Raw genomic sequence first — 17,155 nt, 5'->3', positions numbered from 1 at the left:
ATTTCATATATGTTTTAAAAGCCTGCCAGGACATGTTTACTTGGAGGATATCTGCGATAGATTAATTGCATTCACTCATAACGCAGATTGCTCCTGCTTCCTTGCTAATTACAGAAATATGGAGGCATAATGCGCCACTTTCCCAAAAAAAAGGAAGGTAATGTTTTTTGCCAGACAGATAAATCAGAATTGGTCAGTGATAGCTTGGACAAACTGCCAGCCGTTATCTTGCCCAAAATAGGGGCCTTGGTGTTGTTGGCATCTTACTGTCAATTGAGCCACAATTATGAGAAACACAAAGCATGACATGACAGCGCATAATTATAAAAGGGGCATATTTATTTCAAAGGGGAAAAAAACAATAGTGTAGTGTTTCAATACTGTAATTTTTATCATTTTCTCGACTGTCCAAAATGTTGTGGCACCTTCGTTCCTCCGGCAGAGGGCAGTCATGAGCTAATAGCAGTGAGCCAGCGCTGACTGGTCTGTTTCGCACTGAGACAGCATGCTAGATCATCCTTAAGGACGAGTTTATCCTGCAGATTACTTTCATTTACATATTACATGTGTCCTGGTTAACCGTTACTTTTCTAAGGACTTCAAGGAGGTAAAGTGACAGATTTATAGAGGTTACTTTTTAAATATTCCCATGTGATAGACCAGACCACAGGATATCTGAGGAGTGACTTTAGGTACTAAAGCTCTGGTGTAAACGGTCATTCACCGTGTGTGTGGCCAGCATCTTTAAAGCAATGGTGAAACACTGCTCTGGAACAGCATATGAACTGCAGAAACATGCATGTCCTGTAGAGGACAGGTTGGTGCAGGAGTGTTCTTGGGTGATGTTCTGCTGTAGCTCTTGTTTTTTTTTTTTTTTTTTACTTTTTAACCAGGACCATTTTGGAAAACAGCTGGTTCATTTCTATGTGTCTGTCATCGCATGTCAGCAATGGCTGAAGGAACAAAACTTAACAGAATAACATACAAATGCACACTTGACAATGTTAGAGTTGGAAGAAGTAATACAAGTAAAATAGTGGAAATTCTATTTTTAAAGGTTTAGATGCACCAAAGAAAAAACATAAAATGGACAATAATTTAAAACAATAAAAATAAATAACAAAAGGACATGATGGAATTACTTTTAGGAATTGTGGTCCTCAGACTATAAAAGTTGAAATAGATGAGGAACCTATGCAGGTCATACTGGTAGTCATCACCTTATCTGACATATCGTCATGGTATTTTAAAATGTTTTGGTAAGATCAATCACAAATGATCTTGAAATGAACACAAACCAAATACTTTTGTGTGCCAATGCAAAGTTGAATTGAAATGAAAAATAATATAGCAGAAATGTTATAAGTTGAAGGATAAAATCTTCTCAAGTAGCATGAAAGGAACAATGGCACACACACACACAGACAGAGTGAGTGAGTGAGTGAGTGAAGCATCGACATGATGCGTGTAGATTTATCTGCCGAGGGTCATGGAGTGTGACGCAATGCCGAGGAGATGAGCCAAGGCCACATCCATCCATCAAGGCCAAAATAACAGGTACAGAAAACACCTACATTCCATAGAAATCAAACATGATTGTTGAAATGTTTACAGACAGGCCCCCCTTTGTGTGCAAGTACTGAACATATAGGCACTACGTGTCCCAATCAAACCACCCATCAGTCACAGACCAACCCTAACTAGACCTTCCCCTGATAGGCCAAACCACCCATCAGTCACAGACTAACCCTAACTAGACCTTCCCCAACGCACCTCCTCCTGTAAGGCCAAAGTCTTAAATCGCATTGTAAGGTGCTTTCTTCATTTGGATTGGAGTACCAGTGACAGAAGTGTTTTAGTGTCAGATATCTGACGAAGTCTACGGTCTTCACCAGAGGGACGAGTCATTTAGAGACACACCGCTCACTTTAAGATGTGCTATAACTTGGGGTGTAAAACCTATGCAGGAGAGATCATTGAGTATATGTTTGTATTGCATTATTGTAATATTGGTCAGCTATCCTAACTGTAAACATGTATGCCATCTAGCAAAAAGCTGGTCCAAATCATCTGTGCAAGATTATTCTACAGAACCTGTGCAGAGGATTCTTAAAAACCTAAAAAGAAGTCGTTGACATGAAAAGGTTATTTTGTACTCTAAGCATGGTTTAAACATGCATATAACACCACGCCCTGTGATACAGCCCCAGCCGCTCTAGCCTTCACCATGTGAACATCTAAGGGAGAAACCACACAGTGCTTCAGTAATTGAAGACATTCTCTACGAGTTCCCCAAGCCTTCCTACAGATAATGTACTACCTGTGTTCTCCTCATGGCTGTTTATGGAGGTTCTACCTGTGTTTTCTACATGGCTGTCTATGGAGGTTCTACCTGAATTAATCTCATCACTGTATATGGAGGTTCTACCTGTGTTCTCCTCATGGCTGTCTATGGAGGATCTACCTGTGTTCTCCTCACGCGTGACTTCGGTCTCCCTTTGCCTTGAGAAGACCAATCAAACTGTGCAGCGCAGACATCAGGCAGAGGCAGGAGGAATGGGGGTGACTCTTCTAGAAAGACTAAGAGATGCACCTTATTCTGATCCTCTTAGAAAGCACTCCCAAAACAAGAACACCTTCCACTTCAAATAACCACAAAAACTATCCTGGTTGAAATTCTACGACCTTCAGATCCTTCCTTCAACATACATTTCGGTTGAGTATCATCACAGTTGTCATACTTTCTTCTCCCAGCCCCACTTTACTACATGTTTATTTTCCCTTTTCTCTTCTCTCTTTCTTTCTACAGAGCATCAGCATCTGAACCTCAGGCCCTGCTTTAAACATCTTCAAGGACTTCTGTGCACCTTGTATCCGATCACCAGAGCGAGTTCTGTGGGTGTGTTTGCTCTTTGCCCCCTTGAGCCGTCTGAAGACCAGTCTACCTACAGGAGTGTGATGCAGACCCCATGCAGTACAGCAGGACGTCCAGCAGGGGGGCAGGAGAACAATACACTACATTGACTGCAAGGGAAAAGGGGTCCGTTCATTGTCTTTTTTAAAAAACAAAACAAAAAAACAAAACAAAACAAAAATGCCTCCTCTGTTGCACTGGGCATCTCAGAACTCCACTTTGCATGCTGGGAAGGTCTCGTCCTGCATGGCCACGGTGCTGTTGCTGCCCAGAACCGTGATGCCCAACTCCCTCTGACGCTCATGGGTCTCCTGGTACCAATCGTGCATCATCAGCGAGTCAAACGTCGGGATCAGTGTCAACTGTAGACACAGAGCAGAGTTCAATTATGTTTTCTCATAAAAAAAAAAATTTAAAAAAAAAGATAGAAAATATTTAGTTTAGGCACTTTTTACATTTTAGGCTACCACTTCTGCTACCAGCATTTCCATGTATGTATTTCTGAAAGTGAGTGCACTAGTCTGCAAATGTTGTTAAGGGTACATTGAAACATGTTTATGACATGCAAATAAGATTTGATAGTCAATTAACAAACATATTTCATTTCAAATGTATGTTGTGTTCAAATAGAAGTTTCCAATTTCTCCGCCAGGGTGCACTCTAGAGCAAAGGTGTCCCCTAAATGTAAATGTAACCTGATGGATCTGTTGACTTCTTTTCCCCGTAGTGTGATACACATAATGAAGCTTTGGAAATATTCGATCATGTTCAGTAGAATTTAACCACAAGCATAATTTGTTTTGGTGTAAACAAAACCTTTTTTGTAACCGTCCGACTTGAACTGGTTACCTTTCAGGGATTCTCAACTAAAAACAACATTCCTGTATTCAGACACCAGAGTACCTTCCAAAAAATGTCTATCTGGGGCCAACTAGCCAAGGACATCATGTGTGCTCTGACTCTCAGATCTGTTTAGATCTCATTGTATCCCATGATGCCTCTGTATCCCATGTTTCAGAGGCATCATGATATTTTTTGGGGGGGGAAACTGCTGCATTTCTGTGTGTGTGTGTGTGTGTGTTTAACGGTTTGACTGAACAGCTACCTGCACATCTGGCCAGGCTGCTTTGCCCTCCAGCAGAGCGTCCAGGATGGTCCTCATGACGGTCTCCTTCAGCGGGTCGTCTCCGCTCACGATGTAGCATGCTGAGCGCAGGCGGCGGAAGAACTCCACGTCCACGGTGGCGGCGGCAGAGCCAGAGGGCAGGTAGGCCATATCCAGACACACAGGGGTAGCCGTGGACCTGGAGCCAGCTGAGCCTAAGGACAGAGAGGAAGCATCCTTATTAAAGCTACTGCTTTAAACATTAACATTACATTAACAAACATTACTACAAATATTATTATTTTTATTAAAAATATTTTTTTTTCTTAGGTTAAATTGTCCCAACAATCTGATAGCTGGCACAAAAATAGATAGATACTCTGAGGAAAAAAATGCCCGCAGAATTCTTTGTAATCTATATTTTTTCTATATTGAGATTAATTAATTTAGCAGGTTTGTGCAGGCAACACTTTCACTGTTTGAACTGAAGGTCACAGTGCTTAGTGTAACTTATGTTTTAAAATGCATCTATGCACTATTATTTCTGTGTGTACAGACGTACCCGAGGCGGCTGGCTTTGCAGTAGATGGTCGTGTGCCTCCCACAGCACCACGTGAAGCAGGCCTAGTGTCAAGGTTAGAGGTCGCCTTCAGCGTGCCACTTCCTGTTCCCAAGCCACTTTTCGCTTTCCCGCCTGCTGCCGAGCTGTTCATGGACAACCTCTGGGCGGTGCCAGCTGGCTTCTTGGTTTTGGCTGCGGGGCTCTTTTTGGTCTGGACCTCTGCATCCGGGTCAGCCATGCAGGCTCCGGGCTGCGGCGGGAGGGGAGGCAGGTCCTTCATGGGAGCTGGAGGAGGGTCTGGAGACGAGGGCTGGCCCTTTCGACGAGACGAGTGAGAGCCGGAATGGTCGTGCGGTTGCTGGGGTGGGAAGATGTCGCCCGAGTCATCCTCGTCTGAGTCCAAGGCACCATCTTCGCTGATAGAGGGGCAGTCTCCGGTGACCGGGGGCACATCCGAGTCTGTGCCCGTGGTTAGAGAATCGCTGGCTGATGTCGGCGGTGTGCCCTGGCTCTGGGGTGTATGCTGGTTGTTATTGCTGTTGCTGCACAAAGGCTTGACCAGCTCCTGCGTGAGGTCACTACTCTCCTCAGAGAGATCATGAGGACTGGCAGGGTGCCCTGGAGTTAGGCTCTGTGGCTGGCCCTCGGGAGACTTGTGGTGCTTGAACTCACAGGGTGAGACCAGGCACAGGTCCACATCGTGTGGAGGGATGTCGAGTAACAGTCCCTGAGGACCAGAGGCGCGTTCCTCAGACCCGTCTCCCGATGAGCGCATGTTATGACAAGCTTTCAGGGGAAGAGACATGCCGGCTTTAGAATCGGGATCCACTAGGTGGCCATTTGAGAAGGTCCTGTCTCCCATATCTGATCTGGGTGAGTCACAGGCTGGCGGGAAACCTTGCTCAAAGGACACAGATAAGGACTCGTCAACCTCTGTGGAATGTGGGGAACCGATCTCAGCAGGCAAGGACGTGAATGAGGGGGCGTCGGCCATCATGTTGAAGGAGCTGAGGGTGAGGAAGCTGGACTGCTTGTCCTGAGAGGAGGTGGAGTTGTTCTCCAGGTTGCTTCTCGAGCAGCCTGCGTCCGAGGTCTTGTTGGACCCCAAGACGTGGCTGTCCTCTAAACTGAGACTGGGCACTTTCGCGCCTAAACTGCTGTCCTCACCAGAGCACTGTGCGTCGTCTTCGGGGGACCGGTGGAAAGGTGTATGCCCTGCGCTGTTCTGACCCGAGCCAGGAGGGGAGACCATCTCCAGCGTTTTCTCCTCGGAGCTCACACAGCCATCTTCTGGACCGTTCCTGTGTTCGGTCGGCGTCAGGTCGAAGTTGACGCTGCGCTCACTCTTTGGCGTCTTGGCGAGAGGCGAGGTGGGATCTGCTGCCTGGCCAGGAGGGGGCAGTGTGTCCATGGGTCTACATTTATCTGGGCTTTCCACAGTGTGAGCGCCTGCTCCTAGGCCATTCACTTTGTTTGACCCCGTCAACTGTTTAGCTTCACTTCCTGTTGTAGTGTTCACTGAGCTTTGCTCATTTTCCAATTTCAGCTTCTCAAACTCTTCAGTCATGTCTTCTGGCGTGGACATTTTGGAGCGATCTGCATTCCCCTCCGACGAAGAGGGGACCACTGGACCTCCCTGATCTTTTTTGTCAGGCTTGGACTTTGCCCCCTTATTCGCCGATTCTTTCTTAAGAGCACTCAAATCCTTTTTCAGGGATCCATTCCTAACAGTGGTCTTTTTGGTGTCAGCAGCTGCTGATGCTGCGGCCCCCATCGAAACCTTCTTGACATCCTTACTAGGGGCCTTGGTTGGTTTCTTTTCTTCTGCTTTGACTTCCTTTTTAATTTCTTTCTTTGTTTCGGGTTTCAGGTCCTTCTTTGGTTTCAAACTAAGGTCCTTTCTGACCACCTCCCTCTTCTTCTCCATGCCCTCTTCTTTCTTGGCCAATGGCTTTTCTTCCTTCTTACGTACCTCTTGCTTTTCGTCTTTCTTTGTCACAGGTTTTTCCACCTTGTGCAGCTTTAGTTTAACCTCACTGTCTCTTGGTTTTGCCTTGTCTTCTTCCTTTCCATCCTTAGATGCGGCTTCGCTTGTAGCTTTGGTCTTGGTCTTAGGGTCCAGCTTTTTGACATCACTACGGGCTAATTTATCCTTCAGAGAGGCACTTGCAGGTCTTGTGTCCCTGGGAAGGGACTTGAGGCTTTCTTTGCTTTCAGCACGCTTTGGCTGTTTATCCAGCTTGGACGTTTCGAGGTCCTTCAAACTCACAACAGGGTGCTTGAGGAAGTCCAGGTGCTTCAGTTTTTCGAACCCTTCCAGAATTTTGCTCTGCGGCGTGCACCCGGGGAAGAGGACCCGAATGATCTTCTCCTGAGGGCTGGCAGGGTGCCAAACCAGAAGAGCACAGATGGAGGCAAGGCAGGGCAAAGGCAGGTCAGAGCCCTTTAGGTTGGCACCATTGTTTGGCCAAGACTGCATTAGCGCCTCGAGATCTTTGCTCCCTTTGACTGGGTTCAACACGTAGAGCTCCAGCCGACCGACTCCCATCTTCTGGAAGAGGATGACCGGTTCAATCATTGGGCCGTTGGCGCGGGAGAGTGGTTCTGAAGTGATGGACAACTTTTCCAGATGCCGTAAGGTGAGTGCTGCCTGGTCACAGCTCCTGAGTACTTTTGGGTCTCCTTGGAGTGTTTTTAGTCTCTCAGGGGCGTTCAGGAACACCACCCCGATTTCCGGAGAAGTCAAATTTTTCAGCCAGTCCTCGTTACTTCCACTGCACTGTTCCTCCTTGAGCTCAGCCACTTTTCTTTGGAGGAGGCTGTTGACACCAGGGAGGTTGTCTACGCCAATGTGAGTGAGTAACATGGAGTCCACTCGATCCAAATGCCTGACCAACTTCCAGAAGCAAGAGCGTGAATCCGATCCTCCGTTCACCAAAACATTAAATCCGTTAACCGCAAAAAAGGCTGAGTCACCTCTCCCCCCTGGAAAGATGTAGCAACACGGGCGCGAGAGCTTGAGGAAGCCCACGGTGCCCGGAGGCTCGAGGAGCTCGAAAGGCGACTGAGGCTCCAGGGACTCCGAGAGGTACTCCGTGAACTCCTGCAGGCCCTCCATCGCGGGCAGCGTGGCCTGGGGGTTGATCTTGATCTCAATGAAGTCCTGTAGGTTGTGCTTCTCCAGCACCGAGTTCTTCCACGTCCCCGTGTTGGGACAGCTCAAGGTCAGCGTTGCTTTTTGTGTTGGGTCTGCAGAGCTCAGCAGCTCACCAATCTGTAAACAATGATGAAGAAAGTTGTCAAATGACTGTACCAACACATGCATTACAAAGTATTATTAAGAAGTCAGACAAAGCCAGACATACATATAACACGAAAGGAAAAATAGCTTTGTATCAGTTACCTCTTCATCTGCAAATATCTGAATGAAGTCATCAAGAGAAAAGCTCCCGGTCTGCAGCACAAGGTCACCTGACTGCTCGACACACTGCCCTGCAAGAATCAGCAGCTTGTGGCGAGACACGTCAGAGACCAGCCTACGGACCTGGAACAGAGACCCAAATGATGGAATCACACAGGAATTCTAGAACGGAGAAAGCTGTTTACAGTTTTAAAATGCTTTCGAACTGTTACTCTTAAATGATTACACGAAACAAAGATTCGTTTTTGTGTGCCAACATTCCAAGGCACAAGCAACCAGGAATTATATTTTGGCTAACTTGCATTTGCCCTTCATGCTAGATTAAAATGTCACATGGACTAGTCCTCTCCAGTGCGAGCACACTAAAAATATTCACAAATGTTTTGTCTTGCCAAAGGCACCAACCACAAATCCTAACTCCTGAAAAATAAAATTCTTGTCTAAATCATGCACAAAGTCAGAGGACCAACTCGCTACAGACTGACGAAACCCTTTTACAGGACAACACATATGGCTACTGCACCGCATGACACATCGTCAGAGGATCCCACGGAGTGCTTTGCATGTTTATTTCAATATATTTGCTGGGTATTTACATGTTTGCATCCGTGTGTGTATTTTTGGATGAGTGATTACAGCATAATGAGAGGCAACTGCAGAGAGCAGAGTCCTATAGAACAGTCAGGGTCATATAGAACAGCCCGAGAGCAGAGTCATATAGAACAGCCCGAGAGCAGAGTCATATAGAACAGCCAGAGAGCAGAGTCCTATAGAACAGCCAGAGTCCTATAGAACAGCCAGAGAGCAGAGTCATATAGAACAGCCAGAGTCCTATAGAACAGCCAGAGAGCAGAGTCATATAGAACAGCCAGAGAGCAGAGTCATATAGAACAGCCAGAGTCATATAGAACAGCCAGAGTCCTATAGAACAGCCAGAGAGCAGAGTCATATAGAACAGCCAGAGAGCAGAGACATGTTCTGCCACCGTGGTGTTTACATACTCAGGATGTGTTCATGGCCGTGCATCTAAATTAACTACACCATACTCAGGATGTGTTCATGGCCGTGCATCTAAATTAATTACACCATACTCAGGATGTGTTCATGCTGGTGCATCTAAATGAATTGCACCATACTCAGGATGTGTTCATGGCCGTGCATCTAAATTAATTACACCATACTCAGGATGTGTTCATGGCCGTGCATCTAAATGAACTACACCATACTCAGGATGTGTTCATGGCCGTGCATCTAAATGAACTGCACAGCACCAACTAAGGAAAGCAAGAGCACTACTGCAGAAGAGTCGGCCCATTGCAGGACAACTGACTGACCTTTCTCAAGCGACTAATATCCTGGATGAACCACCATCACAAAACCATTAAACAACTGGCACAAGCAGAAGTGGATTATGGCTACTGAGATGCATGCAGCTGTACGCTCGTAAAATCAGCACGACACTCAGATGTCCGGAGCCAGAGCAGAGCAGAGCTCCCAGCACACGACCGCTGAGAAGTTCACTCTCATTACGTGCAGGGGGTCATAACAGCAAACAGCCCTTTCATTACGGCTCGACTCCAGAGCTTTCATAGGGGAGGAGTGGGGTCAGGTGTCACGGAGAGGACTCACCTCAGAGGAAACCAGAACATGGGACGGATTCACAACCACCTGGGTGTCCAAAACATCACCGCTGTGCTGCAGAGTCCTCTGGCCTGAAGATGGGAGGGAGAGAAGGCAAGAGGGAAAGAGAGAGAATTATTAGAACATCAAGGAACTGCAGGATCATGCATAAGCAAGTGACGAGTGCATTAATGTTTGATAGGCCCTTAATCCATCGAAAATGTGAGAGAGACAGAAGGCGGCACAAGAGGAAAAAAGGGTCATTCTGTATCTGATGATGAGCATGACATTGCATCATGTAATTGTTCCTTTCATAGGTCCCTTAAACAGAGCAAATTCCAAGAGACTGTTGCTAAGGCAACAGCCACAGACAACCAATGGGCACACAATGAACACTGCAAAAGTACGCAGGAGTTCTTATCCCATGGAACAAAGCTGAAGTAAGTGGATCAGAAATCCTCAAAAAAGGCACAGGGAAGATTTGTCCAAACCATATGTCAAAAATCCCACGGTAAACATCTTACAGTAAACCAATTAAAGCATACACACACCTTCGCCTTAGACACTCTTCTCATGATAAGAACAGCAGCCTATCTGACCAAATCAACAATGTCAGTCTAATCGGGCTAAAACTGTAGCATTTTACATAAAGTAGACAAAAGCAAACTAATTTCATTACACAGGTACTGGTTAAGTTCTGGGATGAATTTTAGTGTGAACAGTATTTAGGTCATATAAAAGAAAAAAAAAAAATGACGATTACTGAAATACCAGTACTGAATCACGAGTGTTTTAAAGCACAACTAAGCAAGCTGTCTCTAGGTCTACCAAGAGTACAAAAGCAGCATTCACCTTGAGATTGATGAGCCGTATGTCAAAGCCAACAGAACGGATTTCGAGAATGAGCTTGTGATCCGCACATAACATTGAGTCACATGCAGCATGGTAACCACACACACACACTCCAATTTTCTACTAAAGCGCTCTATTGATAACGCTCCCTACACCAATTAAGGAGAAAAAAAATATCAGTGGCCTTCAGGAGTAAGGAAAAAGCCAGGAGCGAAACAGTCCGTGTACGCCTAACAGAGCCGTTTTGTAGTTTACAATCTCCATCTGAAACCTGACCATAAAAAACCCACTAAAGACATTACTGGGAGGCCAAGGGTGAGGACGGAGACAGATTACAGCGAGGTGCGAGGGTCAGATGGGGAGAGGACCAATCCAATGACGGATCACTCCAGGAGCACATGACACTGCACAGCACACAGCCACTGAGATCCAAGGGTGAAGCTAAGCACACTACACTACCCACGTTACATAGGGCATCCATACAACTTCAGTTTACTTCCATACATACAACATATATAAACTCTTAAGTTACCAAACTTGATAAAAAAAAATGAGTCTGTACTGTTTTCCACAAACATGGAGAAGAGGGAGGACAAGCCTGCTCTCCACATTACTCCATAACATATTCATATGACTGAGTCCAACATAGTGATCTCAAACATACTTGTTATTAAAAGTCACTCACTGGCGGAAAGACATTATAAAGCTTTTAAACAGCTCTTACTACGGTTTTAAATGTTACTGTGCATTTATTTTAAATGTTACTTTTCACAGGTCGGGATCTGGGACAGGCAGGAAGAGGTGGTTGACAGAGAGAGAGGGGCATGATGGGATTGATTGCAGCTGTGGTAATATGCAGTGGACAGTAGCGAGCTTCTGATTGGGTTACGGCTCCATTAAGGAAGTGTGTGTGTGTGTGTGTGTGTGTGTGGTGGACACACAGAGGTAATGACCCTGGGCCGCAGGATTACCCAGAAGCCCATTGGGCCAGCGAAGCCTATGGTGCACCATTGCCCCACATCCTCTGACTCAGCACTTCTCACAGGCTCCATGTGCAGTTAGTCAGCGTCCATGTTAAACAAACACCTGCTCTTTATAAAGACCTCACAGCTATGCCATCTCACTGGGGAGGAGGCCATGGTCTTCTCTGCTCTAAGGGTCATGGGTGGGGACATTTCACTACCCTTTCCATCTTTTATACACCTGTTTCTTGATGCTACTTGTTTATTTCACACACACACACACACACACTAAGATTGTATATTCTATATATTCTGACAGATACAGATTCTTTGCATTAATCATTTGGTCACTTCCTTGTGGTTTTTTCTCCCTCATGTCCAGTAAGAGAGGATCTGTGCTTTGCTTTGTTCTCCTCAGGTCAGATCTGCCCAAACGAGTGTTGTGACCTCATGACCTCATCCTTGTCCCCCCTGGCTGAGAGACACGAGCTCAAGGCTACAGCTGCACCTCCTTCCTTCCTGTTCTCTCGCAGGCCCGACGCCATGGCAACAGCACAGGACCTCTCTCTGGGAGACAGCAAGCTAGGAACAGAGTGTGTGTGTGAGTGAATAGAAGTGAATGCGTGTGAGAGACTGTGTGAAAGTGTGTATGCTTGTTGTGCTTTTGTGTGAGTGTGTGCTACATAATACTGAAAGGGTGCATAAATGAGTGTGAACATGTATTTGTGTGCTTGTTGTGATGCTTTTGTGCATGCATGAGTATATGCATATGAATGTGTGTGTGTGTGTGTGGGTATCAGTAATTGCGTGCGTGTGTGTGTGTGTGTGTGTGTGTATATATATATATATTAGTAAGTGTGTGTGTTTGCATTAGTAAGTGTGTGCGTGTTAGTAAAGGTGTATGCTTCTGCGCGTGCGTATCAGTAAGTGTGTGTGTGCGCTTCTGTGCATGTGCTACATGTTGCTGATTGAGATGAGATTAGCATTATCTTGCAGCAGTAACACAGAGCCTAGAATCTCACAGCCTTTGCCAGGAAGAATGCACTCTGACCATGCATTTTGCTTCAAATATTAAAGAAATGTGTCATCTTTAACTTAATGCCTTTTGGAAATCAGGTCATCTTTTACTCGCTCAGCTAATCACAGCAACAGAAATCTCAACCAGGGGAGCCAAACTTTCTCATGCCGCTGTAGGTTTGTATAAACACGAGTGTCTACAAATGTTCGTGTGTTTATCGGCGAGTGAGTGTTAGGCTATGTCCACACTAATACGTTTTCATTTTAAAAGCGGCATTTTAAAACAAAAATTATATCCATCCAGACGAGGATTTTAGTTCTGTATCAGAAATAATCTTCATCCGTACCAACACGCCAGAAAGACAGAGAAAGCCTTCCAGAAGGGTCACGTGATCTGACTAATTAGGGAAATATACATTGTGATCAGACCCAGTCAGGAAGCGAACGTGGGCGTCCGTGTCCCGCCATCGTTTCCAAAAATCTCTGTTTCTGCCCGTCCACACTAAAATGCAACCCCGGAATTTTCAAACTAAAACGATGCCACCAGCATTTCCAAAGGTCTCCATTTTTGGGGCTCAAACTCAGTAATATGGACGCCAGGCGCAAACGGAGCAAAAGTGATGCGTTTTAAAACTATACATTAGTGTGGATGTAAGTAGTGTGTGTGCGTGTTTTGCGTGGATGTAGCCCTGTATGTATATAGTGTGTGTATTAGTGTGGATGTAGCCCTGTATGCATGTGGTGTGTGTATTTGCATATAGAGGAAATAACACTCAAAGCCCCCCCCCGCCCCTTTGATCCTGCCTGGCATCTTCTCCCCTGGGGGGCTACAGAGCCTCACCCCTATCAAAGCTCCATTGTGTGGAACTGTACTGTACACACAATGCAAAACACACACTCACCACACACACACACACCAAAGATACACTTACTGATACTGTACACACAGCAAATATACACACTAGCAGACACAGCATACATACCCCCACACACACACACACACCTCAAATACAGAGATTCAGCAGTAATGACATATTAGCGGAGGAAACAGCTAGGCTTACACACCGCCAGTGAATGTGACATCCTTCAGCAGCGGGGGCTTAGTCAGCACATAGAGCACTGCTGAAGGAAGCAGCACAGGAGACACCAGCTCAGTACCACACAGAGAGAGAGAGAGAGAGAGAGAGAGAGAGAGAGAGAGAGAGAGAGAGAGAGAGAGAGAGAGAGAGAGAGAGAGAATGCCAGAGGAACCAGCTCAGAACCACAGACAGAGAGAGAGAGAGAGAGAGAGAGAGAGAGAGAGAGAGATATAGAGAGAGAATGCCAGAGGAACCAGCTCAGAACCACAGAGAGAGAGAGAGAGAGAGAAAAATGCCAGAGGAACCAGCTCAGAACCACAGAGAGAGAGAGAGAGAGAGAGAGAGAGAGAGAGAGAGAGAGAGAGAGAGAGAGAGAAAATGCCAGAGGAACCAGCTCAGAACCACAGAGAGAGAGAGAGAGAGAGAGAGAGAGAGAGAGAGAGAGAGAGAGAGAGAGAGAGAGAGAGAGAGAGAGAGAGAGAGAGAATGCCAGAGGAACCAGCTCAGAACCACAGAGAGAGAGAGAGAACGCCAGAGGAACCAGCTCAGAACCACAGAGAGCGAGAGAACGCCAGAGGAACGGAGACAGAGCTGAGCTCGACACGGATGATTTGGAGTTAGCTTGACTTGGGATCACCAGTCACTTCTTACCCAGCTAGACCTGCTTATGCTGCATACTCTCAATATTTAATGTTGACAGATACACACACATGCACACACACACTGGCAACCCCACCCTTTCCCGATAGCTGTGATCTCTGTATATAGAGGTTTTGTGGGAGTGTGTGCGTGTTGGCTGTAATAGGAACATCAGTACATCATTGCAGCAGCTGTTCTCGCTATCCAGACAGGAAGCTGATGCCCCCCCTATTAAAAACACCCCTCCCTCAAGTGAAACAAGAGACCTCGCTGCATGTGGGCAAACGACCAGCTCTCAGTCAGGGAGCATGTGACACACACACACACACACACTTCAACTGATTGAGTTAAACAACCACATGTTTTTCACTGGGAAATAAATGCACATTCTGAAACTCTGTCCAGTTGTCATGTACACAGCTACAGTGTATGATGACACTGGGATGCCTGCCCCACCCATTCTGCCGGCTCAACCAATCACATCCTTCATCGCAGATGGTAGACTAGTCAGCCATCCAATCAAGGCACAGGTCCCCTCCAAACAGCCCCTGACTGACAGGGCCCACGGCCATGAAAGTGGGCACAGACTCCACGCCGTCCAGTGGGCACGCCCAATAGAGCACTTCCTGTTTTCACAGCCTACAGTAGAGAGATTTCAGATTATAGTTTTACTATTCATCCTCAACACTGGCAGAGAGAAAGGAAGCGAGAGAGAGAGGGGTGGGGGTGGGGTTCATTCTCCATAATTTCAAAATCCAATACACTTTTTAAATTTCAGTGAATTTCTCCCCACAGTCCTTTAGCTGTCCGTCCTGTGTGTGTGTGCTCAAAAAACACACTGCCACCTCTGTTTCTGAGAAACAAACATAACGGCTCGGACCGAGCCGTAAACAATTCCAGCCAATCAACACCTTGCTTCAGGAGCAGAGGGAAGGGGTGTAATTTGACTGGCCATTTACATTTAGTCATTTTAGCAGACGCTTTTTTCCAAAGCGACTTACATGGTATACACATTTTACATTTACACTGATGGCACACTGCACATCAGAAGCAATTAGGGGTTCAGTGTCTTGCTCAAGGACGCTTCGACAGGGAATCGAACTAGCAACCTTCTGATTACTAAACGACTTCTCTACCTCCTTTACCACTGCCGCCCCTGGCCAGTTCAAATATCAACAACCTTACGCCAGAATCAAAGACTCGGCCTCAGCTCAATAACAATATTATTTACTCGCGGTAGTGCTTTAGCATCAATGAATCATGATCGAAAACAGAAGAATGCAGAGAAGCAACGAGAGAGAGAGAGAGAGAGAGAGAGAAAAAAAAGACCCTAGAGTTGTGCATTAAACATGGAGGAGTCCACACACAGCAGGAGCTGCATGCTCACTGGGAAGGGCTTTGGAGCCGAGGATGATTAGGAGAGAGGAAGAGAGGTGGAGCTGAGGATGATTAGGAGAGAGGAAGAGAGAGGTGGATCAGAGAGAGATGGGTGGGTCAGCCGCAAACTTACACACTCACCCTGGATCTGTCTCTCTTACACACACACACACACACACACACACTTTTTCTTTCACTTTCTTTCTCTCATATAAATACATAGTCTCTCGCTGTGACATGCTCTCTCCGTTTCTCTTTTAACTTAACCAAAACACACTTTCTCTCTCTAACCTAACCAAACACACTTTCTCTCTCTTACTTAAAGTAACACTATGGAGTTTCTGGAGCCGCCAGCTAGGGGGCTACTTTCTGCTGGATTATTCAGTAACTTATTTGCTGTCTTGCTTTGTCTTGTGTTGCACTTTCTTGATGTTTGACTGTGTTAGGAAAGTTGTTGGCAAGCTGGCCAACATAGCCATCACAATAACATTACAAAGAAGCCGACGCGAGATCACTTATTACTAGCATCAATGTCCAAACGTGTTATAACAAGCTTGCTAACATCACTAACGAGATGTCTTGCTAGCGGCTAAACTTAGCGAAACCTGTTGAAATTTTCTTTACTTTGTTTATGACAAACTAGCAAGTCAACAACTTTCCTAACACAGTCAAACATCAAGCAAGTGCAACACAAGACAAAGCAAGACAGCAAATAAGTTACTGAATAGTCGAGCAGAAAGTAGCCCCCTAGCTGGCGGCTGCTCTCACCCTCATATTTCTCTGGAGAGAGGCAGCCATGTAAACACCAGCTCTCAACAATATGTGTGTGTGTGTGTGTGTGTGCGCAAGCATGTAAACCCCCTCTCTCAGGGGAGTGTGTATTATACTGACTCCCAAGTGATGCCAGCACCCAAACACACCACATCACTGCCAACACAAACACACCACACCCACAAATCATACACAACACAACAAGCTTGCATGGGTCAAAGATCAACTCCTTTTGTGTAACAGCCTTATTAAAACAAATGTGGGGTATATAATCATTTCAATCTGATGTAAAGAGGGAAGCTGAGATGGAGCGCACACACACACACACACACACACACACACACACACACACACACACACACACAGAGAAAGAGACTGTTCTCTCCAGCCTCTGTTGGGTCTGGGTCGCCTGCCGATCTGCTGATGTTTTTAATGGTTCCCACACACAGTGTCCACATTGTGGCGATGAAGTGCTCCTCAGAGAGCTAACTGCTGTGTCGGCGGGCGGGCGGGCGGGGGGCAAAGCAAACTGTTTAAAGGCATCAGAGGTCTGGGCAACACCGGCCCAGGGCCTGCAGGGCGGAGCTATGAAAGCCCAGATTGTTCTCAGGCGCTGGGAGAGCCAAGGTCCTGATGGTGGCTACAGAGAAGGCCACGCCTCTGTGTGTGTGTGTGTGTGTGTGTGTGTGTGTGTGTGTGTCTTCGAGGGTATGTTTGCGAAAAGAACAGATAGAGCTGGAGGGGAGAGGTGTCAGGGTTGGTCAACCAGCCGCAAGGAACTCCACCTCCCAGAATCGCCAGGCCTCCATGTTCCATCCTCCAGAACTCTGCTTTCA

General features: G+C 46.3%; 1 protein-coding gene across 1 annotated transcript in view; it reads right to left on the bottom strand.

Moving 5' to 3' along the window:
• Positions 1-318: 318 nt before the first annotated feature.
• The window catches only part of map1sa (microtubule-associated protein 1Sa), a 28,728-nt gene continuing 11,891 nt past the window's right edge, over positions 319-17,155 (bottom strand). The window contains exons 3-7 of the mRNA XM_031574748.2: positions 9,632-9,714; positions 7,985-8,125; positions 4,582-7,855; positions 4,020-4,234; positions 319-3,276 (exon numbers count right to left, since the gene is read on the bottom strand). Of these exons, the coding sequence (XP_031430608.1) occupies positions 3,121-3,276; positions 4,020-4,234; positions 4,582-7,855; positions 7,985-8,125; positions 9,632-9,714 (3,869 nt within the window). The 3' untranslated portion in view covers positions 319-3,120. The remainder of the gene's footprint in view (positions 3,277-4,019; positions 4,235-4,581; positions 7,856-7,984; positions 8,126-9,631; positions 9,715-17,155) is intronic.

This window comes from Clupea harengus, chromosome 10 (assembly GCF_900700415.2).
Source record: "Clupea harengus chromosome 10, Ch_v2.0.2, whole genome shotgun sequence".
Lineage (NCBI taxonomy): Eukaryota > Metazoa > Chordata > Actinopteri > Clupeiformes > Clupeidae > Clupea > Clupea harengus.
Note: the sequence above shows the minus strand (reverse complement) of the source record. Positions and strands in the feature narration are given on the sequence as shown.